Genomic DNA, 23,883 nt, shown 5'->3' on the forward strand with positions numbered 1-23,883 from the left:
GAAGGCCATTCCAGTATGTATGTGCCTTCCTGAGTGGGAGAACAATGCGTGTCCGTGTCGGGAGCCTCCTCAGCGAACCAAGAAAGATCGTCAGGGGAGTCCCACAGGGCAGTGTTATAAGTCCTTTGCTCTTCTCTCTAGCCATATCCTCCCTACCCACAGCAGCCAAAGTAGGCGAAAAACCCAACTACCCAATCAACATGGCGGTATACGCGGATGATGTTGCGCTATGGGCGACGTCCTCAAGTCACCGAAGACAGACAATGGTGCGGGAAGTGCAGCGCGCAATCATGAACACCATCTACAGACTTGCACAACTTGGGCTTAACACATCTGGCGAAAAATCGGTCGCTATCTGTTATGCCTCAAGAAGAATCAACAAGTTCAGGCCAAAGCTATTCATTGGCACGAAGCAGATCAATATCGAAACAACAGCAACGTATCTCGGGCTGAAAATTGACCAAAGGCTCACCTGGGGGCCAGCAGTGCAAGATGTCATCCTAGCAATGAAAAAACACACAAACATCCTCCGATCACTAGGAGGCAACACCTGGGGCACGTCACAGGCAATGATGCTCCAGATGTGTAGAGGACTAATTCTTGCACGGCCTCTTTACGCATTGCCCTTTGTTACACTCCGCCAAACCCAACTCGAAAACATTGAAAGAGTGCAACGGGTGGCACTCCGTGTATGCTTGGGTGTCCCCCGCAGCGCGTCATCCCAACGTACACTAGTAGAGGCCAACATCAACACCGTCGCCAATGCACTACAGCAACAAGCCTTGACACATCTAGTACGGATGAACAACTGCTTCTCGACCACCGCATTGGCGAGAAGAATCGCGGCACGGGAAGATTCGGAAATTGGCAGACAAGCAGCCACACTTGTGGACATCGCGGGCCCACCGCCTATCATCCCCAAGCTCCCAACAGGACACGAAGAACCTGACCCGCTCCTCGTCGATCTCCACATCGAGGACCTGCGAAGCAAGAAAACTGCAGCGACTACCACTGCACGGCAGCTCGCCGAACACCACCTTGAGCGGCATTACGACGGCTGGACGCGCATCTTCACCGATGGCTCTGTACACCCTACCGACAAGACGGCCACCGCGGCCGCGTACTTCCAAACAGAAGCGACCTGGCTCACTGAGAAACTCTTGTTTCACGCCTCATCGACGACCGCTGAGCTAGCCGCGATTGGCCTGGCTGTGCGCGGCATTATCGCAAAGAACACCGCAACAAGAAGGTGGGTCATCCTCAGCGACTCCCAGGCTGCACTTGCGCTGCTCGGGAGCCTTCATCGCGCTCCTCCACTTGCGCTGGTCGTGGCGAATAATGCCATAAGACTCAAACAACTAGGACACACTCTGGCATTCCAGTAGCTACCTAGTCACTGCGGCATCTCTGGAAACGAAATTGCCGACCAGCTTACATCAGAAGCACACAAGGACCTCACATGCCCGACATCCGCGGTTACTCGCTTTGCAGACGCCAAGCTCCTTATACGGAGGAAGATAACCAGCTTGCACCCAGACCCAGGTATCGCGTCGGGGGAACGCCCAACCAGGATCCCATGTGGCTTAGACAGGGCGACGGTCGCCGTGCTGCACCGTCTCAGGACGGGAAGCGCATTCACCCCGGTTTGGCTGCACCGCCTCAGGAGGCACATCGACCCCAACTGTGAAGAATGCAGTGTACCGGCGGACGCAGCACATCTCCTGGCGCACTGCACGAGGCTGGATGACCAAAGAACAGAGCTTCGTGCAAGGTACACCGCCCTCGGATTACCTTGCAACACTGAGGAAGAAATGCTACGGCCAAGAGGACCCAGAGCAAAGAACGAGAGGGCTCTGAGGCACTTTATTACTTTCTTAGGGGTCACTGGCTTACTAAACCTCCTGTAGTGCTACTAAACTTCCTGTAGTGAGATGAAAGGCCGAACAAAAACGAAAGCGCAGCACCATATAAACACAAGATTCTCAGCACACGACTAAGTCATTGTCGCACCCTCCTGCCGGATTTCCGAACCTCCAGAAAACTGCGTTGCCACAGGACACCTAGAGGGCACACGCCACGGCATTGGCACAGTTGATCTCTTCCTCTGGGATGAAGATAAATCACGATCATACCACCTTTCCAGCGGCTTGACGTTGAAGTGTTGGCGGTTCTATTGTTTTATTACGTATGGACATTGCACTTCTGAAAATTGTTTTTACTTCTCACATCCTTTACTATACTATCTCTTTCTTACCCCTTTCCCTTCCCTTTGCAGGACGGTGACAAGAATGCGCACACTAGCGTCCTACCAACTGTCCTGCATCCTTTCCAAGAGTAATTAAAATACATTGCCAAACAAACAAACGGTTCAAATTTGAATAAATGGTAACAAACGCACAAAGAAAAACAAGTTTCAAGTACTTTTTTGAGATTTTTGAAGTGACTTTTACTATTGAACGGCTGCAAGTACTTGAATGTTCAATTCAAGAGTTTATAAGACGTGACTACCCCATGCTTGTCCCTTGCCAAAGGGGTGGTAACGCTTAATGGCTCGAGCCCAGTGGGCATTTAAGTAAGCCTGTGGGGTAGCTACAGCCGTCAAAACGCATGATTACTGGGGGGGGGGGGGGGGGGGGGGGGGGTGCTCACTTTTTCTTAGAGTTTTGTCGGGGCATTTGGCGATATTTATGAGTGCGTATAGCTTTACTCTTATATAAATGCTGCCCTTGTTGATGAAATTCCCTTGGCAGTGGCAGTCAGACGCCATCTGATGGACCATCAGGGTCGTTCCACCAAGGCTGCTGACTGGCAGTCAGTGTCCCAAATTACGTATCTTGATGGAATTTTCAATAGGGTAGAGGGAGAGTAGTGACGTCTTGGATACACAAAATTGAGTCCCGTTGAGTGGGGAGTTCCTCCCTCCCCTCTTCTCTCGTGGTGGCTGAAGGCGAAACAATTATCGTCACAACCTTTCAAGATTCCCAGACGGACATTACAAACGAGGCATTAGCGACATCCATCGGGTGCTCATTGCTAATCGTTTAATTAGTTTTAAAATTCGTTTTCGTACCTTTTTCAACAAGAGATTGGTGTGTCTGATGTGATACTGGGCGCCGTTGAACACGAATGAACCAAGAAATAAGCGCCCAAATTTCGTTGTGCTATCCTTTTAAGGTCCCTACCTAGTCTGAGTAAGGCCCCTCCAATACCTCCTCTCCACATCGCGTGACGTCACCTGATGTGTCCGGCTTCTCCGGTTATCTCGACTCGGCTCAACGAAGCCGAGCCGAGCTGCCGGGCGAGCTCTAGCCTGTTCGCCTACGCTGGTCGCCCGTCCTTAAATATGTCAACTAATTCGCCGAATACGCAGTCGTCAGAAGTACTAGAAGGTATTTAACCCCTTAACCACATTGGGCACACGCCAACGTCTGACAAAGGGCGTGTGCCCAAATGTCGCTTGTTTTCTTTCCCTTCCTTTTTGAACGTCTTATCTCTCACGCTTTTAGTTTCGTACGCAATTTAGAGCGCAGCTTTTACGCGCCCGTTCCCGGCTTGAGCGACGACCCCGTCGCCGTCGGCGTAACCGCGCGTTGCTTTATGGGACGTTTCCATAATGACGTCACGGGGGTCATGAGTGACGTAACGAAGGTCACGACAAAGGTCACGACCTTCACAGTGATCTTGTGACGTCCCGAGTAAGGTCATGAAGGTCGCTCGTGAAGGCCTTGACGAAGGTCCCGAATGACGTCACTAGCGTCATTAGGGTCACGAGTGACGTCACGGAGGAGGGGACGAAGGAGGGGAGGAGTAACGGAGGAGAGGGGAGGAGGGGAGGGTACCTACCCTCCTCCTTCTCAAGAGCTGCGCTCTAATTCTCGTGCCACACGGGCAACTCGAACGCCATTTACAACGAATGTCATTTGTGTGATCGGCGAATCAGCGCGCAATCTGTCGCACGTGGAATGCGCTACGCCCGGAGTGTCGCGCGCTGATTGGCCGTCCGCTCAAATGTCCTTCGTTGTAAATAGCATTCGAGTTGCCCCTGTGGCACGGGTATAATTTGGCATTACAGAGAATTGTAAACGTCTCTTTTTTTTTTTTTTTTACGTGCCGGCAGCACTAAAATGTTTTGGACGAGCTTATCTCGTCCACCTAGAGCCGTTCCCGAATCACCTAGGACGATTGTAGCTCGTCCGCGCACCCTCGCTCGCCCCTTGGCTGTTTTGGACGACCCAGACTCGTTCACAGCATAGTTTGCGGTGCTGCCGAGAGATGGCAGCGCGTGTTTTTTTACAATGGCTACCGGTGTTGGAGACATGTGCGGTCGGGGTCGCACGTGCAATAAAAATTTGAAAAGTCAGTTTAGGGCCAAAAGTAACGAACAATAAAAAAAAGGTTAAGGTGTTTATATGTTCACTGGAGCCACTAAATTAAACGCTTAGAGTATCGGCACTACTAGAGCAACTAAATGAGCTACGCTTAGAGGATCGGCACTCTGTTCGCGATATTGTTGCGGGCACCGCCATCTTGGTGCTTGTGCAGAGCAGGCGCAATCGTAAACTCAATTCTGTCGAAGAGTTGCCAACAAATGTGGGCCCAAGCGCACTTGCTCAGTCAAACATAGGAACAAATGTGTGGAATGTATGATGGGCGTCCTGTGTAGGATTCTGCTGACGTGCGGCGAGGTCGATCTGTAAGTGAAAGACTGCGTGAGCATACTTGGTCTTTACGGTCGATAGCCGGGGGGGGGGGGGGGAAGGGGGGCACTTGCCGCTTCATTGTGCAGATTGTGGATGATGCCGGCCCGGCTTCCATAAACTCACAATTGCTGGAAGGGGGGTGGGGAATCAGATGACTAGAGAAATTTTAGAGGCCTACATGATTAAAAAAGAAAGGACTGGGCAATGTGCTAGCCAAACATGGGTCGTTCTACATAGCAAAGAGATATGTTATCTCGACACGTGCTGAATTGGCCATGATGGTGTGGAATTCTGTTGTTTACTCTGGTATTTCTGTTCAATAAAATTTCAGTTAAAAGTAGCGCTTGTCCCGTGTACACCCTTCTACTTTGCCTTCGTTTCTTGTGCGCTGTGTCGAATCCACTAAGTATGAACCAAGTAGCTCGCATCGCCACCCAAATTTTATCGGCCGCTTCATATCTCAGTCAATTTCTGGCCCATCTTATATTGAAAAAAACGCTGTGGGGTATGTTAACGTGAGAGCTCTCGACCCATAGCACATTTAATTACATATCTCTGACAAAATGCTATGTTTTTTCCCACTTGATACGCGCGTGAACCAAGGCAGGTGTTGATGATGATCCCATGACAACATTGAATGTGGTAATCCCACTCAGCTCTTTTATTTTACGTTGTCACTAAACTCACTAAATGAGCTGCGCTTAGCGCTAAAAGCACTAAATAAGCGTAGCTTATTTAGTCGTACTAGGTGTCACGTAGCTCCAGAGGTGAGAAGGCGCAAGTTCGGCCGAGTTATCGCTTTCCATGGCTCGCACGTAACGTCCTTCCGCCATGCCAAAGTGCATTCTATACTTCATCTTGCAAAAAAAAAAAAAATCATGAGCCCTTCTAGTTAGTGAAAATGGATGACCAACGAAGCTGTTTAGCACACGACAGAGACGTGACACAGAATTTTGAACAAACGTACAAACACATTTATTGTCCTGATCGGTGGTCATCGTGACGAAAGGCACGCACGCACAATTATGGTTGTCTTGGTCGGTGGTCATTATTTCGCGTGGACGACTATTGCCGCCCCGAGGAAACTAGGCACGCAAACGGGGGGGGGGGGGGGGGGGGGGTGGCTTGGAACGACGACAAAGAGAGGGCGGTTGGAGCGCACATGGCTAGAGCCGTTCTGATATGGCTGACGCGGGACGCACGGCGGCACATTTTTGCGAAACCTTTATCATCTACCTGAGAGTTTACTGACCTTGAAAAAGGTGCCTGTTGATAACTAATCTACTGAATAGACCTATTGCAAATTTACTCACGGATCAAGGAGAATGCAGGAAATGGTGCTCCACGCACCGCACGCGCCGACGTCTGCAGCAGTAACTGTTCTAAAGCAAAAGCCTAAAACAAATGGCATCTTGCACACGCGTTCCTCACCACTTTATTTTGCTTATTTACTTCGAATCTTTTATACGGGGAAGGCGTGCGCGTGTGGCGCGTGCGGCAGTGCGAGTGTAGAGTTTTTGTTGACGCACAAGAAAAATCTACGGAGCCCTATTCGCAACTTTCACGACCTATAGGGGGCGCGCTGGCGCCTATCAAAATGGCTGTCATCTGGATGATCCTCGTAGAACAGCATTACGAGGTGGGGTCTACGACGCGTAAGGAATTCTAGTTTTGCGATATACGAACAGTATTAGGGCCTTACTTTATTTTTTTTCACGCCAGGAAGGTCTAGGCAAGCACCTTTATTGTGAAGCCCATCATCCAGGACCTAGGGAGCGCGATTCTCACACCGCGGTACCACCATTGCTGAAAGTTGATATTTCGCTTCAGCTTAAGTCCAGACGCAGCCGATGCTACAAGCCTGGGCTCTGGGCTTTCAGCGTCCCTCCCAAGCAGGCGCGTTCGTGCAGCGAAAGCACTCTTCGGGGCCACATGCTCGCGCTAGCATCGGCTAAGTTGAAATGAAGTGATACACGACCGCACGCCGGTACGATGCTTATCCAGATCGAAACGGGCCGGGGCGGGGATTGAACCATGGACCCCTGGTTTCTGCAGCGCGAGCTTTCGCTCCACCTGCTCCGAGCTAGTGTGCGCGTAGAGGTATTACAATATACGTTGGATGCTCAGCTGGCGCTAGTGTGCTGTTGCATTTTGAAACAGACAGCAAGCAGTCTATATTTGACTTCCGGTAATGTATTCCTATGGGAAAACGCAATTGCGTTTCCTCTTCGCGCACGATTATGAGAGCAAATATTGCCTAGTGTTGTGACGGAATAAGAAGTTTGGAATGTTTTACAATCGGATGTACATAAATATGCCAGATAAAGCGTTTTTCTTTAGAATTGATGGCGTCGAACACTGCTATAAAATACCCCAATTCACATGTATAATACGTGTTAACGTTGCAGACTGCTATTATAGTGCACGCATTTACGCATGTAGTCAAGGCTATGAAGCAGACAGAGTGAATCAGATTAACAAAACACTAAAAGGATGCTAATATACGTCAAATCAAACAATCAAAACAGACGACAAGAACGAAGCATGGAGTTGTGGAACGAAGAACACGTACTGGATTAGTAACAAACTGTGCACGAATAATCATTGATAGCTTGTATGATATTTTGTGTCCATTGATTGATAGCTTGTATTGACCTTTGATAGCTGGTATTGGCATATCATGCTGCACAAAATAGACCCGAGACACGATTGTTGCTAATTTAAACATCGCTCAGTGATAATACAAAAAAAAAACTCATTAACTAAATAAATAACACTTCTATAATGTGATTAAAGATACATAGTACTCGTTACGAGTAAAGAAACTGCGCTAATTGCTATTATTCTCTGGCGAAGAGAAAAATATCAAGTACGTCTTCCCATAGGAATACTCGGGAGGACTGGAAATGTAGACTGCATGCTGTCTGCTTCAATTTGCAACCGGAAGTCTCGTAGACACTAGCGCAAGCTGAGCCTCTAGCGTTTATTGTAATAACTCTATGGGTGTGCGCTTGCCCACTCGGCCACCAAACCCCCAGCTGCGCTCTAAAAAACCTATGCGGAGCGCAAGTTTGTTTGTTTCTCCACATGGGTTGCGATGATGCCAGAACGTAAAACTCTTCCTTGCTAATTGAAAAAAAAATATATTAGACAGAGATATTTAGGATTGCTTACGTGTATAGAATGCGAAAGCGTTCCTACAGGCTGTGCACGTTTCCAAGCAGCGCACTACGTCTTCCCTTTGCACACGGCGCTCCGGCGGTGACATCAGGCTGCCCCACTGCTCAGGCGCGGCGAACTTTGCCGGCTTCACGACGCCTTCCGTGGCGAAGCATTGCGTTGCTGTGCTTTTCTTTGTGTTTTATTTTTGAAGCGCGTCCGCTTTGACCTTGAGTGCACCCGCCGGCTACGCAAAAAGTAGACGACTTTCTCTTCGCATTGTTATCGATAAGAGAATTAAGGAGATAAGGGTTGTGGTTTTTGAAGAAAGCAGCAGCCTTACGGACGGATCACGGGAGGGGGGGCCTGCGCTCCACGCGAAGACGAACAGAGCTGTAGATAAATATTAGGGAGTTTTAGTAGACCGCGTTTCCCCCTCCGCTAAGCCTCTGCTACGCAGAAACCGCCACTGCGCCTGCGCGCCGATAGCCTGGGCTGTAGAGTTCCGGGTAGCGGAGGGGCTTAGCGGAGGGGGAAACACGGTCTACTAAAACTCGCTATTAATATCCGTGAAGCTTGCGTTGTAAAGGGGCCCTGCAATTGTATTTAAGCGTCTACCTTTTTTGCGGTTTCCACGTCTTTTTGGGTTCGGGCAAGCCAGCGGGCACGGAGAGAGAAACTAAATATCAGTGCGTCATATTTTAATCGGACGACGCCGAAACCTCGTCAACCTACGGGGGCGACCCGCGGTGCCGAAAGCGCGCGATATGTGACGTCTTTGGTCCTTGGCTTACTTCTGGTCAGAGCCGCTAAAAGCTTCTTTTTAGTCGAAGTACAAAATATAAGTCGCGCGATCCGTTTCAATTATTTATAAGAGTAGTTTTTATTCACTATTTCCGATCAGAAAAAAAAAAAAAGAAATGCAGTTTATGAAGTACGGAAACAAGAAATGATCCGTCGACACACCCGCCACCAAGCGGTGGAAAAGGCGGTGCATATTAGAAAGGGTTAGTGGGATCAGGCACCAACGAGCGGCGAGCGTAGAAAGGTCCCGGATGTACGCGGCAGCGCTGCGGTCGTATACGGCCTCGAGGATCCGACCGGTTCCGAGCGTTCCGAAGGCCTTCGGCGGGCAGATTTGGCTTGCGGTTTGGCCTTTTGGCGGTATGGCAGCGCGAAGTGGCTCCCGTCCTGAACTGATCTTTACCCCGTGCTTGCAGTCGTTTGTGCCCAATGAAGTGTCACGCCAAATTAGTGTTTCATCGCGCAGCAAATGCAATGCGAGCCGCCCTGGCTGCCCGCTTCATACAGCATAGCCAGAACGTGCTTTAGTGGCGCCCTGTCGAGCCGTTGACACGGAGTGCGGCGGCCGTGAGCGATCGCGGAACTCATTACCCCTTCTCTAGTTCACGGCCGCTCAAGTAACCAAGGACGTCATGAAGGAGGTTATTTTTTGCTTATTGAGTATTTAGCGCACATGGTAGAGAGAAGAAGAACAGGTCAATATGTTAGACTACCAACTAGCCCAAATGTCAAGTTTACTGTATTTTTGCTTGTTTTTGTGACATTGATTTGTCTATAACTTTTAATATAAAGCGAAATTCGAGAAAAGAAACGTTTTATTAAGTTATTACGTTCAGTGCACTCAGGTTCGGTGCAAATTAAAAACCAGTAAGAAAGTCCTTGCAGGGCCCCTTTAAGAGGCACTGAAAATAGCTTCTGACCACTAACATGGTCAAAAGCTATCTACCTACGACCGTGACTCGTGAATATTCTGACGCTAGTCATGACAGGCTCGCATCTAAAGGCTGAACTTGGTAGAGCATAGATCGACAGCAACATTCGCGCTGCAGGAGTCTGTTACAACACACCGCTGCGTATTCGTCGAAAACCAAATTCCATGCGACCAAAAAGCAATGAACGCCGCCAAAGCCAATACATACTGTCAAGGCGTCAGTTGCATGAGCGACCTCATCTGCAAACGAATGACGCATTTGCAAACGCTGAAAACGCGGGTGCAAACCAACGCCCAGCAACATCAGAAAATAGGGTGTTCACAAAACACGTCTGATTGGTTCGAACGTCGTTCCAACCTTGAAACCAATCGGAAATCGAAGTCATTTTTTTTTACTATATTGCTGGTGTATCGAGACGGCCGTTGGTCCCTGCCGATAGGGGCGGACGCCGGGGAAAAAAAAAAAAAGCCCAGCTCGCCTAGATCGGCGGTGAACAACTCGTGGCCCGATACCATTCCTAGCGCCCAACCTGCATGCGCAGCTGCGATCATGCAATTCGTTTGCTCCGGAAAAAATTCTGCTCCATCTATGAGGAAAAGGCTACAAATGAATCGCGGTTGAATCTCCTTTAAAGGAGCTGTGCAACGATTTTAACGTTGAAAGAATTGGCATTTTCTGCTTTTGATATTGTTCACTGTGTCACAAATGGCAGAAAACACACCTCTTTCATCGAAATGTTGCGATTCCGCCGCGTAATAGCGAGCCAAAACTTGGAATATTTCCCGACTTGCAGCCACGAGCGTCGGCCATGAGAAACAAGCGGCGTGACTTCACTTGGGTAGTTGTAAAAAAGATAGCAAGTTGTGCGAATACCTGCTCAATAAAAGGTAACTTTTCTATAAATCGTATCGTTCCAACATATATATAAATGCGTCGAAACCCTGGTATCATCGACAAAACTTTTATTATACGGAGTTTTAGTGGCGCCATCTATCCTAGGTCCACAAAACCGCGAATAGCCGCCAGAAGCCGGAGGGGAAGGGGGACAGCGCCGGACGGGCAAGGACGGGTATGGCCGGACCCGGATGAGACTTTCCTCCTTCCACCGTATATTTCGCGGGGCGCCCGCCAGCACGTAGTCACGCGGTCGCTCGCTGCTCGCTGATGGCTCTAAAGAGAGAACTTTTCCGGAACTCCGCGCCTACTCAAGTGACGTCACTGTACACGTGACACGGAAGACGATGCACGAGTTGAGAGGCGGCAAAAACCTGGATCTTTTTCATTGTTTTAAATAAAAACTAGGGTGTCCAGGAAAAATCGGTTTTCTGTAGTTCACTGCAGATGTCTCAGGCATCAACTTCCACAATTATTTAAGCAAAACCCTGAAATTGTTGCACAGCTCCTTTAAACATTTCTGGAGTAAAGAAAAGCGTTTCTTGTAATTTCAGATAAAGATTGAGATACTGGCAACCATGATTTAAAGTCTCAAGATGGGCAAGTCTGGTAACTCTGGAGCGTAGCTTATTTAGTGGCACTAGGCACTCTTTTCCCGATCTGCTAGTGGGCGCCGCCGTCTTGGTGGCTAGATCAGAGCCGACGCAACTCTCATCGTCATAATTTAAAAAAATGCAACTTGATCAGGTGTTAGGCAGCTCAAGCGATATCGTTTTGCTTGGTCGCGAACTGTTCTACATTTCTGGAGGACAGAAAAACGTTTCCTGCGATTTCTAATAAAGGTTCAGATAACTGGCAACCAGGCACGTATCCAGGGGGGTGGCCCATGGGGCCCGGCCCCCCCCCCCTCTCCCGAAATCTTCAATTTTGCTGGGGCCTCCTCTCCCCTCTCCCCCTCATACAACATTTTGTCATGGGTGCCCCTCCCCCCCCCCCCCCCCCGAAACAAAATCCTGGCTACGTGCCTCCTGACAACCATGATTCAGCGTCATTGTGATGGACAACGAAGAGCGTCATTGTGGTGGACAACGCTCCACATCACTCATGAAGACCTAGAACGTTCCCCGAATGGCCTCACAGAAAGACATGCAGGACCGGCTTTCTGCGGAAGCATTTCATGGAGCGAGGGGCTCGTCAAGGCTGAGCATTTTAGGCTGGTATCTACAGAGCAAGACGACAACAACTATTGCATCATTGACCGCAGTTCTGCACAATTCGGCCAAACAGTTTAGCGTTTGCCACTTTACCCCTGCCAGCTGAACCCTATAAAAATGGTTTGGAACCAAGTGAAAGGGAACATGGCCTCCGAAAACAAAACTTTTAAGGTTAGTGATCAAGAACCGTTATGTCACCAAAACATTCGCTCAGGTCACGCGGGAGAGGTGCGCGTGTTATTGCAGTCACGTTATTGTCAAAGAAAACAAGGTGGTAAAAGGGGACCACGCCATTGATGACGTTGTGGACAGCTTTGTCATCAACATTGGCAAAAATGATACGTCAAGCGCAGATATTGATTGCGATCCGGGTGAGAACATTGACTGAACACCTATTAAGACCGCATCAGATAATACGAGTGTTCCTTTTTATCGCAGTGCTCGCACTTCATTTGTATTTCACGTGCTTTCCATATTAATATTGGTTTCTCTCAAGTAAAAAACTTAGTCAAGAAGAGTTTTTTTTTATTTGAAAGTGAAAATAAAGTACCATTATAACGTTTGTAATAAAAAAAAAAATTTGACAAAAACAACCATGCAGCACCAAAGCAAAAATTATGCTTTCGTCTGTTGATATGCGGTAACCTGGTGTCGAAACGTCTGCAGACAGATTTGAATGCAAGTTGTCACATCATTCGAGCTTTATACCGCAAGGCAACCAATTCAAAAAATAGTTTGGCACGTTTCATACGAAGCGCGTGTACCGCGGTAAACCAACGTTCCAACGGTGTCTGCACACTATCGTTTGTATGATCGGACGGACTTTATGGTCACACACCAGACACGCTCGGGGTATTTAATCCACTCCCTACAATAACACACGCCATATCCCAAAAGATATTAGCTGTAACAAACTAGGACCCTTTGCTAGTCTGGCCAGCGGCATCGTCATACGTATTACCGGCACAAGCAGCGCCGCCAGCCCTCTGTAGTCGGAATCAAAAGCGCGCGAATAAACGTATTTGTCTCTCAGCGATCACCGCGTTTGGGTGTGTCCCTACGCGCGGTTCACGGCTAGCACCAATGTGAATAATTAAAATCAATTAAGCAGCGATTCCAATGACCAGTCGCGGGTAAAATAAATAAATAACCAAAAGAAAGCTAAAGAGCATAGTGATACTATGTTGTGATGTGCTCGCTCTGTCGATTGGCTAAAGAGCATACAGCTTCCATTGCGCTGCACTGAACTTCTTAGATTTTTTTTTTTTTTTTAACATCTAAACTTGTTATTTAAGAAGGACGGTTGTAGTGGCCCAACAGACCCTTTCAGAAATGCAGTGGCATCTAGTGGCTCAAATATAAGTTTAGATGTCTGAATGCTAGTGGTGGTTAAAATCTGGTACATATTCGGTCAACGGCAGACGTACGAAAGTTAAGGTTTTCTTCGCTGTATTTGTTCCAGTTTCGACTATGGGTACCCCTCTGTGCGAGGCCATTAGTTGGTAAAACTCTCGATAAACTTCGGCATCTTCTATTGTCACGATATGTCTGGGGAGTGTCGAAGACGAGCATTCCAAGGTTTTACACGACAGCCTCAAATACGTGACGCATACAAGCTTACACATGGCTTGCACGTGACGTCAGTCAAAGAGCACTCCGATGACCACGAGAGAAGACGGGAAGAAGGAGCTCCACTGTTACCAGGATCCTCTTTTGTGCCTCCCGGATTTACACAGACGTCGCTGTTCTCCTCCCAGAAAATTATAGATTAACCCGTCACTGAAAAATTCTTAAAAAAGCAGCTTCTTTCTCTTCCTCTTACATGGGGGTCAAACATATGTGATGTGACGTCAGTGTAAGCCATAAATAAGTCTCGTCACGGTACATCGAACAAAGCAAGCGAACTAACGTCTGGAATGTTTAGGCTCCGCAACGGTGTCTGCCTTCGAATTCTTCCTTCACCAGCCATCCAAAGGACACCATACCATGTACAGATTAAATGAACTAAGATTACGATAGTTATATGAGAGTGGCCAAAAATAATCTCGGAAAGGGCACATTCAACATGTGTGCGAATCGATGAAAAGCGCTGCACGATTGCAGCACTTTATTGGGCCTCAAAAAGGCCCAATAAAGACGTTTACAAACAGACAAACGATGAACACCTGTGAAGGGTCATTCAAAGTATGTAATCAAAGGTAAACAAAACATTGTTTCACTAGACTAATACAATGTTAGAATATAACACAACATTTGAATACTAAATTAAGTAGCTCAAGTTCTATAGGTTGCGATAAAACTTTGATCATTCATTCAGTTTGCAAGCAAAGTTTTTTTTTTAACTTAATTATGAACACCAATGAACTTTATAGTCGATTTTGCGTGCTTGATCATTGCGGTTTTGCACCGACAATCCTTGTAACATTTATAAAAATCCGTTTAGTTCTTATTGAAGTTGCTTTGCAGGTCAAGAGTGTTTTTGAAAGGATCGAGACCCCGCCCGAGTGGGTCGGCCTGTAAGATGATCTAATAGGCATGAAAAAGTTTTAAGGATTGCTACGGCCCCCAGCAAGAGCACGTAGTGTTTTAGCCCCCGTTTATTTTGTGTGCTTTTTGTGTATAGCGTGTTTTGTGCAAAATAAATTTAAAAAATCCTGGTTACCTCGGTTGGTGAGCGCTCTACTGGAAATGGAGAGGTCCATAGTTCCATTCCAGAACCAGGCCGGTTTTTTTAGCGCTCATCAGTTTCTTAGCTTTGTTTGGAGACTTGTGTTTATCCTTTGTTCCTCTTGATCCCCTTCTCCAGGGATGATTATTGTTTATTCTGTCCAGCTTGCCTGCACTTTTGCATTAATATCTCGCCTTGTTTTTTCGCAGCTACTCTAAAATTCGCGATACTGCTCACTACTGTAAAAAAGACGTCAAGGAAATACAATATGCCAGTCTGCCCTTGGATGACCAGCCAAATTTTAGCGATACCAAAAAAAAAAAAACTGGGATCATACCTTGTCAGAACTCGCTACCCCACGTTATATTTGTTTTTGTTTGGTGATCTCAACATTCCAATATAACATGGGATACCGAGGCACCCTGCATGGCCCCCTTCTCTACCCTGGCAAATGAACCTTTAGAATTGTGCTCTGTCTTTTCATTCACACACCTCGTGAAACAGCCTACCCAAAACTATCTCATCTGTCGCGAACGTCCTTGATCTCATACTAATATCTCAGCCCGATCTTGAATCTGACATTAGTTATTAACCTAGTTTGAGCGGTCAATCTTTCCTTTCACTTCACATAAGCCTGTCGCGAAATTAAACGATAAAAAAGTGGAAACTATTTTAAACTAACTACAGAAATGCACATGTTTAAGACATAAATACTAAATTATCTGTGTTACTTGATATATTCTTGAAAGATTTTGATAATCATAGTGTACAAATTAACTGGGACATGTTTGTCGCCAAGGTTAATGCTCTAACGAATAAGTACATCCCTGCTAACATTATCATCTCTAGTGGTAACGCCCCACCGTGGTTTAGCATTCACATAAAACGCCTATCTAACAAAAAAAAAAAACGACAGTACAGGTCAGCTAAACTTTCTTCTAACGATGCGCGCTGGGCCGCTTAACAGCTTACTTCCGAGGAATACATAACAGTGGTAAGAGAAGCTAAAAAAGAATATCTTCAGAATACTTTGCCCGTCATGCTATCAACTGACACAAAAACGTTTTGGCGTGTTATTAACCCAAAATTTAATAACAATATCACCCTCGTCAACAGTGCTGGTAATGTCATTCCCTCAAATCAATGTGCCATCGTTCTTAATGAAATATGTTCACGCAATTTTTCTGTAACTACAGACGTCCCATTACCTAATATAAACTCATGTGAGTTCCTTGCAATGTTTCCTGTCATTGTTGATCCTAGTGGTGTGGAAAGCATACTAATTAGATCACTTAAACAATTTTCTGATCTTGATTGCGATTTAATTGACCCAAGAAGTTTAAAAAGTACCAGTGTTTATTCTTCTATTATTCTATCAATTTTTCCAACAGTCCCTTGATGATGGTTTTCTCCCTGCTGAGTGGAAGGTGGGGAAGGTTGTTCCACTCCACCAATCAGATAACAAGAATTCTCCACTTAATTATCGACCGATTTCGCTCACAAGCATCCCATTTAAAATTTAAGAGCTCATTTTGTTCTCTAACCCCGCCAACTTTTTTTAATCGAATTAGTTCTTCACACCTTCAAAACACGGCTTCCGTAGAGCGTATTCGTGCGAAACTCAAATGGTATTTTTCACTCATAAACTAAACGCCTTTCTTGACCGATCATCCCTAGTTGACTGCATCTTCTTAGACTTCTCGAAAGCATTTCATAATGTGTGTCGTAAGTTTTTACTTCTTAAATTAACTCAACTTAGTCTATGTCCCGAGCTTCTTATATGACTTGAATATTTTCTTGTTAACCGTCCTCAGTTCGTTTCAGCTAACAGACTCACATCTCCGCCAAGTGGCGTTCACTCTGGTGTGCCCCAAGGCTCTATGCTTGGACCTTTCTTTTTTCTTAACGACATTTTTTACCTCTCTTCTTGTGTTTCGTTCTATATTCATTTGTTTCCAAATGACTGTGTAGTTTTCCGGAGAATGTTATGTGATAACGATATAACCACTCTCCAATTTGATCTGAATGCCATCTCTGTATGGTGCAAAGCATGGTGCATAAAACTAACCATGAGCAAATGTAAACTTATGGGTGTCTCTCGAAAAAAAATTACAGGGTCTCTTATGGTATCCCTAAGACGGCTTCATGGCGAATGCCCAAGCGCCGATGCATTGAAGACAGACACGCGATTTACTGTGTTTCACGTTTTCTTTTTTCACATTCTCTTTTTTGACATTCTCTTTATATCTTTCATATGTTATTTCCAGATTTCACGCACACAATTTTTCGTCGTCCCCTCTTACTTCTTTTTAATCCTTCTTAATTCACTTTAATTGATCTTAAAATTCACTTTCATTCCTCTTAACTCATTTTGAATCCTCTTAATTCGCTTTGTCATCTTTCTCAACTTCATTGCCTTTTAATTCACCGGAGTGGTCAAGTAAACGTTTTGGTACCTTACGTGTCGCCGACGTGTTTTTCGCTCAAGGTCGACTGAACGATGAGACGTATAAGGCTTTCGGCTTAGAATAACTTACCCGTTTACTCTCTTAATAATGTGCCTTTAGACGCCGTATCTTATACATACCTTGGTGTTAACATTTCATCTAACCTTACTTGGAGCGTTCACACCTCGTACGTTATTAATAACGCTAACCGCATGTTGGATTATCTTCGACGTAACTTTGCAAAAGCACCTTCATCCATAAAGCTACTGCTACACAAGATCCTAATTTGCTCTAAACTCGAATATGTCGTTTCAGTTTGGGATCCCAGTCATTGAAACTTGATACACTCACTTCAAATGATTGAAAATAATTCGGTTCGCTTTATAATTTCTACCTATAATGGAACTGAAAGCATCAGTACAGTGCAATCTAACCTTGCTCTGCCGTCCCTAGCATCTCGTCACAAAACCTCTCGTCTCTGACTCTTTCACACACTGTTTCTTCATACCTTCTTGCACGCCAAACATATTTTACCCCCCCCCCCCCCTTCAATACATCTCATCTCCATAAGATCTTGTTCAGAAAGTCGGAATTGAACCGTTTAGAACTAATTCTTTTTTCTTTTAAGTATTTCCCCACACTTCAGTGGAGTGGAATGGCTTTCTTGCCCCAACAGCAATAATCGAGGATCACCAGCAGTTCAAGAATGCTATACCTAGTATTGTATAACGTAATCACTGCAATTTATTTTACCTATACTAAATACATTGGTACCCACTCCCCCTCTCTAGTGCCTTTGGACTTGAGGGTATATGGAATAAATAAACAAATGGAAACAACACAAAACATAGTAATTACTATTTAAGCCAGTTTAAATATTCCAGCAATAACTAAGTTTTTCTGATGAAGAAAAGAAAGAAAGAGTATTACTCAACAAAAATTATGCTAGCAAATGGAGACACTAAAATCATCTGGGACATAGTCAATGACACTATAGGCCTTTGCGCAAATCAGCATGTATTACCTGATCTAATTGACCAAAGTATGGTAGACAATTTCAACGATTATTTTACAAGTATAGGGCCTCTCTTAGCAGCCCAGCTGCCATACGTTCATGGCCCCCTGAATTCATTGACACCAATTATGAACAGCTTTTTAATGCAGAAAATTGAAATTAATGAAATTATATCAACAGTTAAAAACCTTCAAGGAGGTAAAGCCGCAGGACTAGATACAATTTCAGGCAAATTAATTAAATACAATATTGATTCATTAAGTATTCATTTCCTATATCTGTTCAATCATTCGATAGAAGACCGAACATACCCTAACAAATTTAAGCTATCTAGAGCAATACCTTTTTTTAAAGATGGAGACTACTGCACCGTCTAGTTTTAGACCAATATCAGTTTTAAGGATAATCAACACAATTTTTCAAAAAATACCCTGCAAACGTATAATGGACTTCTTACTAAAGTACTCTTTTTTTTCCCCAATCAGCACGGGTTCAGGTCTAATAGATAAACGTCTTCAGCCGTTTTGTTTTAACTCAACTTATTTACAGGGCTCTTCACGACAATAAGTTCGCCGTTACTTAGATATATAAAAAACCATTTGACACAGTTAATCACAATGTTTTGCTCAATAAACTTTATATGTATGGCTTTCACGCATTTTCCGCAATCATCCAGCTCCCTTGCACCTTTGCATTTAATTACATGGTACAGCTAACAAACTATCTTTCCGATCGAAGACAGTGCGTAGTAATAAAAGATTTTATACCTACACCTCAAACGGTGTCAACCGTTGTACCGCGGGGCTTGGTGTTTGGGCCCACTCTTTGTTCTCTTTGTGTAAATGTCTTTTCATTGTTTTTAAAATACTGAGAGGTATTAATTAACGCTGACGAAACGGCATTGTTTTTGTGTTTTTTCTTTATTATTTTTTTTTTTTTGTGGGGAGGACACGATAGATGAGCTACAGCATAAGATAAATGAGGAGCTAACTATAGTTTTGATATGGTTCACGAGTAATCAGTTCCCACTTAATTTAACGAAATCTAAGTATACAGTCGTCCACTCCAAGAAGGTTTTAAATTACGATGAGTTGGTTCTACGTTTGGATGAAGCGGAGTAACAGAGAATTCCGTGTTATAAATATCTGGGTGTTCTGTTTGATACTGCCATGCATTGGAAAAACGAAGTTAAACACATTTGCTGGAAAATTGCCTACGGATGTCATACTTTACGCAAGGCGCGTCGCGCATGTTTTGATTTGGTTATTGTGCGCACACTTTATTTCACATTAGTACACAGTCATCTGACCTATTGTATGGAGTCGAGGGGTAATACGTACTTAGACCCGGTCACTCGTTTACAAAAACGGGCATTACGATTTCTCACATTCTTAAAAAAAAGAAAAAAAAATTGACCCTAGAAGACGGCTTTTTCAATCACTAGGCGTGTTGTCAATAAGTTCCGTTTACAAACTTAAAATAATGCAAATAGTTCGTAAAATCATACAAACTGATTAACCCCTTCCTTTAGGCCTATTTATATATCCAACTAGACAAACAAGAACTGCAGCGAATCACTTGTTTAATTTACCGCCATGTCACTGCAGATATGAACAATGTCTGATCGAATTGGCGCTTTAATATGCAATGAAATACCCATATATATTAAGCAAAAAAAAAACTTTTTGCCTTTCTTGGAAGCATTTTTTTTAACTAAGAATAGCAGCCGACTTAATTGTTTTGTAAAATCTGATCTTCCTGTGTTTCGTGTCTTTTGTATTGCCGTTTTTGAAGTGTATTTTTACAATTGGACCCCGGTCTAGCCATAATAACTATGGGTACAAACAACTTCTGTATTTTTGGAATAAAAATTTGAAAATAAAGCAATGAGTGACTTAATGAATGAATGAATGAACGTCTGAACTTTCGTTGGTGTATTTGCCATGTTAATCCGGACGAAAACTGTTCACTTGTGAATGAATAAAAATACAATTGTTGTAAAATACAAACTCAACGATTGGATTTCTTAACATCAGTGGAGGTCGACGCCGTGTTTTCATATTTTGTTTGGAGTTGAAAAGTTTTTATCCGAAGTATTGAGGAACAAAACTCAAAATCTCAATCATCTTTTCTTGGGGGGGGGGGGGGGGGGCGGGGGGGGATTTCTTTTTTTAATACACGCTTAATTTAAACAGTAACAAAGAAGTCTGCGGAACACCAGGTACGCTCACAATCATCTGCATTTTTTTTTTCTTTTGTTCCCCGCTCGACTGGAAAGCTAGATGGGTGTTGACGGAGGGTCGGAAGGTGGGAAGTCCAAACGTGTCGTGCACTCGCGTGCGGTTTCTGCGCACTGTGGCCGCCCGTTCCAGACTCGCTGGCCGCTGTCACGGGGTTCTTTGGTCCGATACAAACCCCCGCGCTCCGGTACAGTGGCAGAAGCGATCTCCGAGCACGGTACGAGGTTCACTCACCGTGACGGCAGCGGGTTTCCGTAGCTGATGCAGGTGTTGCCCTCTGTGCTAGTCGGGGGCAGAGCAGCCTCCAGGTCCGGGTTCATGGCATGCCAGGCGACGGCATGGCTCAGCCAGCCGCCCAGCTCGCACTTTCTTCCCACAGCGAACAAGACTCCGGGCCCACGTGGTTTGTTGACAACAAGGCCGCGTCCGTTGCCCCGGGCGACGAGCTGCGCTCGATCGTGGAAGAGTATCGACGGATCCTCCGCCCGCCCCCTCCGGCGCTCCCTCCAAAGCTATGCGCCCAAAGGGTGGAAGGCTTGTCGAATCGAACACGTGCACCCCATCCGCTGCGGCACTGGTGGAAAGCGTTGCCCGGTTTCCACCACAGAAACGACGATGGCAAGGAACCTTTACGACCAAGATTCCACGTTGTCAGTGTTTATCTTTTCAAGCAGCCTATTTCAGTTTTCTCTTTTGCCTGCGTGTCTTCTGGCCAGTTTGGCGTAAAATCGCCATCCATTTAGAGCGGTGAGGGTAGCAGACGTTGAGTGGCCACATTGGCCCAGGTCACTCCGAGTGTGCTCCGATGGCCACTCGCACCACCGACGTCGCAGTCACGGAATGCGCTTGTGAATAGGTGATAAATCACCCCGCGCGACGCTCCATCACCTCCGCATGTGCATGCTCTTCGTGTTGCGTGGACGCGTTTAGCGTAGGATTAAAAAAATATCTAAACTCGGCGAATGCGCACTTTGAAAGAATGTCGAAGCCTCGGGAACGTCCATGTCCCGAGAGAATCGGCAGTATAGAGGACGACGAGGCGGCGCTACGAAAAACAGCATTGACAAATACGCAAAAAAAGGACAAAGGCCCATCCACAGCTAAGTCATTGGATGAAAACACCAAAACTTGCAGACCAACACGTGGCTCTGACGTCATACCGTTGCGGTGGCGCTGCTGTCAGCACGAGGCACGTGCAGACGAATCACCTGAGTCTGGTTTTTGCGCGTGCGCAGTGTCCATACATGGTATATACATGCACATGCCGACTTGTTTGTGAAGAGCGCGCTGCCTTATAGGCCAACGGAAAAAGGCCGATCGTGTTCAGGTCGGCACGATCCTTTCTTTTCGTAAGACTCGGGTATTTATACAGCAATATCAATAAGAATAAGGATATTTATTTCGAAACATTAACACAATACAATGGGGCACTTGTACGCGGATGCTGATAATCCAACAGGCTGCGAAATACCCTACTAAGCGTCCTTTGTTAGCATCCAACAAAAAATAAAACTCGGGGAGAAAAACGAAAACTGTGAAACAACGTAAATTCCTTTACAGCTCAAACTGGAGGCTCCCTTCTCTCATTTTATATTTTACTAGTCTCAATGAATCTAGGTTCAAATGCGTTACTGGAAGCTTAATATAATAAAAGGGAACGTAGTATGACAATGATAATGCTCGAGAAGGGGAACAGGGGAGACAAAGGAGAAACACAAATCTCCAAACACAGATAGGTGACTGGTGCGCGACTGAAAAAATCCGCCTGGTCCTGGTATCGAACCGGGGACCTCTTCATGTCTACTGGAGTTCTCTACCAACTGAGCTAAGCAGGAGTTAGACGTCAGGAGAGCAATCTAGAGGTGAGACCGCAAAAAAAAAAAAATTATGGAGGGGCAAAACATGCCGAACTTTGAAATCCTGAGGAGACAAAAATGAGCGGGAGAAAGAATCTCATCTTGCTAGGGTGTTGGCTGAAATGAACACGAAGTTGGGTGATCTCGCGTCAATCAGGAAAAAGGTGGATACCTTGATGACAATGAAGGCTACTGTTGACAGTATCAAACAAAAAGTACAAAAGATGTCAGACAAGTATGACAACCTACTTTCAGCATTCAAAGAACAGTCTCAGGAAATCAAAGAACTAAGGGAACGAGTAACTGACATCGAAACCCAAGACCAGGAAATGCCAAAGAAGTTAAAGCACTAAAACAAGAGATAAATAGGCTAGATCAGTACAGTCGGAGGCAGAACATGGAGATCCACGGACTACCAAAAACCGAAGGTGAAAATCTTTTCTGTAAAACAAATGACCTTGCAGAAACACTTAAGGCTCGTTCACACTCTTGCAACCGAGTACGACCGAGAGAGACAAGACCGGTTCTTAAGCCTCTTGCGACCTCTTAAGACCGGGCGCGCTGCTGCGGAGCTGGTCCTAAGACGTCGTAAAAGGATTAAAAACCGGTCTGGTCTCTCTCGGTCGTACTCGGTTGCAAGAGTGTGAACGAGCCTTTAGTCTAGATGAATGAACAGCAAATGATTTGAATATCCTGCACAGACTGCCGCCGAAGCCCAGACAGAATCTTGATACGCTTTGTGTCACAGGCTACACGTGAGAAATGGCTAGCTAAAAAGAATGGCTTGAAAGAAACCGGTCTGAATAGGGTGACCACCCGTCCCGCGACTCGCGGGACTGTCCCGCATTGAGGGCTCGTGTCCCGCGTCCCGCAAGAAATTCTCAAATCTTTAAAATGTCCCGCATTTCATACAGTAGGAAAATTCACTCTGCAACTCATGGCACTGCCGAACAACGGGGCGCACGGAAGCGCGGAGTTCGCTGGTAATCGTGTGAATCGCAATGGTACACCATTTTCTATCCACGTATTGCGGGAAGCAACCGTCGTTCTTGTAGGAGACCCGACGGGAGTTCTCCGTTGTGCCTCTCCCCTTGGTGCCAAAATATTCTAAGAAAAAGTGTCCACCAAAAGTTTCAAAATAAAATATAGTAGTTATTTTGATATCGCCGTGTCAATGCGAAAGGGTTGCTGTAAATTTTTGTTTCATTGAAGGCACCCGTATAAGGCAAAACGCCTGCAACTCGCAACAGTCGAAAAAGAATATAATGTTAAAAATGTGTGTAGGACCATGTTGATAAAAGTAAGCGTTGAAAGTAAGCAATAACCCGAAAAAGAATTACTATTTCCTATTTTCATTTGATGCACTGAGTTCTACTACGGTCGATTTTTTATGTTTTCAACTTCGACACATTTATTAACACATTTGGCATAAAAAATATATCACTGGGAGGGAAAATTAATTTAGCGTAATTGCTGAAATACAATTAGCAGGTGTCTAAACAGCTCAAGGTGTAAGCGAGCTGGACAAGAATGACGAAAATAATCCCTGTGTTTGTCTTTTGTCACTCGTGTTCCCCTTCTCCAGGGATTATTTTCGTCATTCTAGTCCACCTCGCTTGCACCTTGGCATTTAATTCAATTCTAATCATAACCTTAAAATGCAAGCCTTTCACCCGTGTTGGTGTTAGACTGGTGGCAGCTGATAAAACCTGTTTGCCCCTAGTTAGCTCAGTTGGTAGAGCGCTCCGCTGGAAATGGAGAGGCACCCGGAGCAGGCAGATTCTTTCGGTCGCGCACAGTTACCTAGGTGTGCTTGGAGATTCGTGTTTGTCCTTTTTCCCTCTGATTCCGCTTCTCCAGGTTTTATTTTCGACAGAATATTAAATCTGTTACCAGAGCCTGGGTTCGGGGTACGTGTGTTCATAAATTCCCTCTACCCCCCCCCCCCCCGTCG

The 23,883-nt window shown here is 45.5% G+C and overlaps 1 protein-coding gene across 1 annotated transcript in view; it reads right to left on the reverse strand.

The window, feature by feature from the left end:
• Nucleotides 1-20,393, reverse strand: part of LOC120843996 (protein tyrosine phosphatase domain-containing protein 1) — a 170,543-nt gene extending 150,150 nt beyond the window's left edge. The window contains exon 1 of the mRNA XM_042287602.1: nucleotides 20,308-20,393. Within this exon, the coding sequence (XP_042143536.1) occupies nucleotides 20,308-20,393 (86 nt within the window). The remainder of the gene's footprint in view (nucleotides 1-20,307) is intronic.
• Between the last annotated feature and the right edge of the window lie 3,490 nt (nucleotides 20,394-23,883).

This window comes from Ixodes scapularis, unplaced genomic scaffold (genome assembly GCF_016920785.2).
Source record: "Ixodes scapularis isolate PalLabHiFi unplaced genomic scaffold, ASM1692078v2 ptg000005l_1___fragment_3__unscaffolded, whole genome shotgun sequence".
NCBI classification, from domain to species: Eukaryota; Metazoa; Arthropoda; class Arachnida; order Ixodida; family Ixodidae; genus Ixodes; species Ixodes scapularis.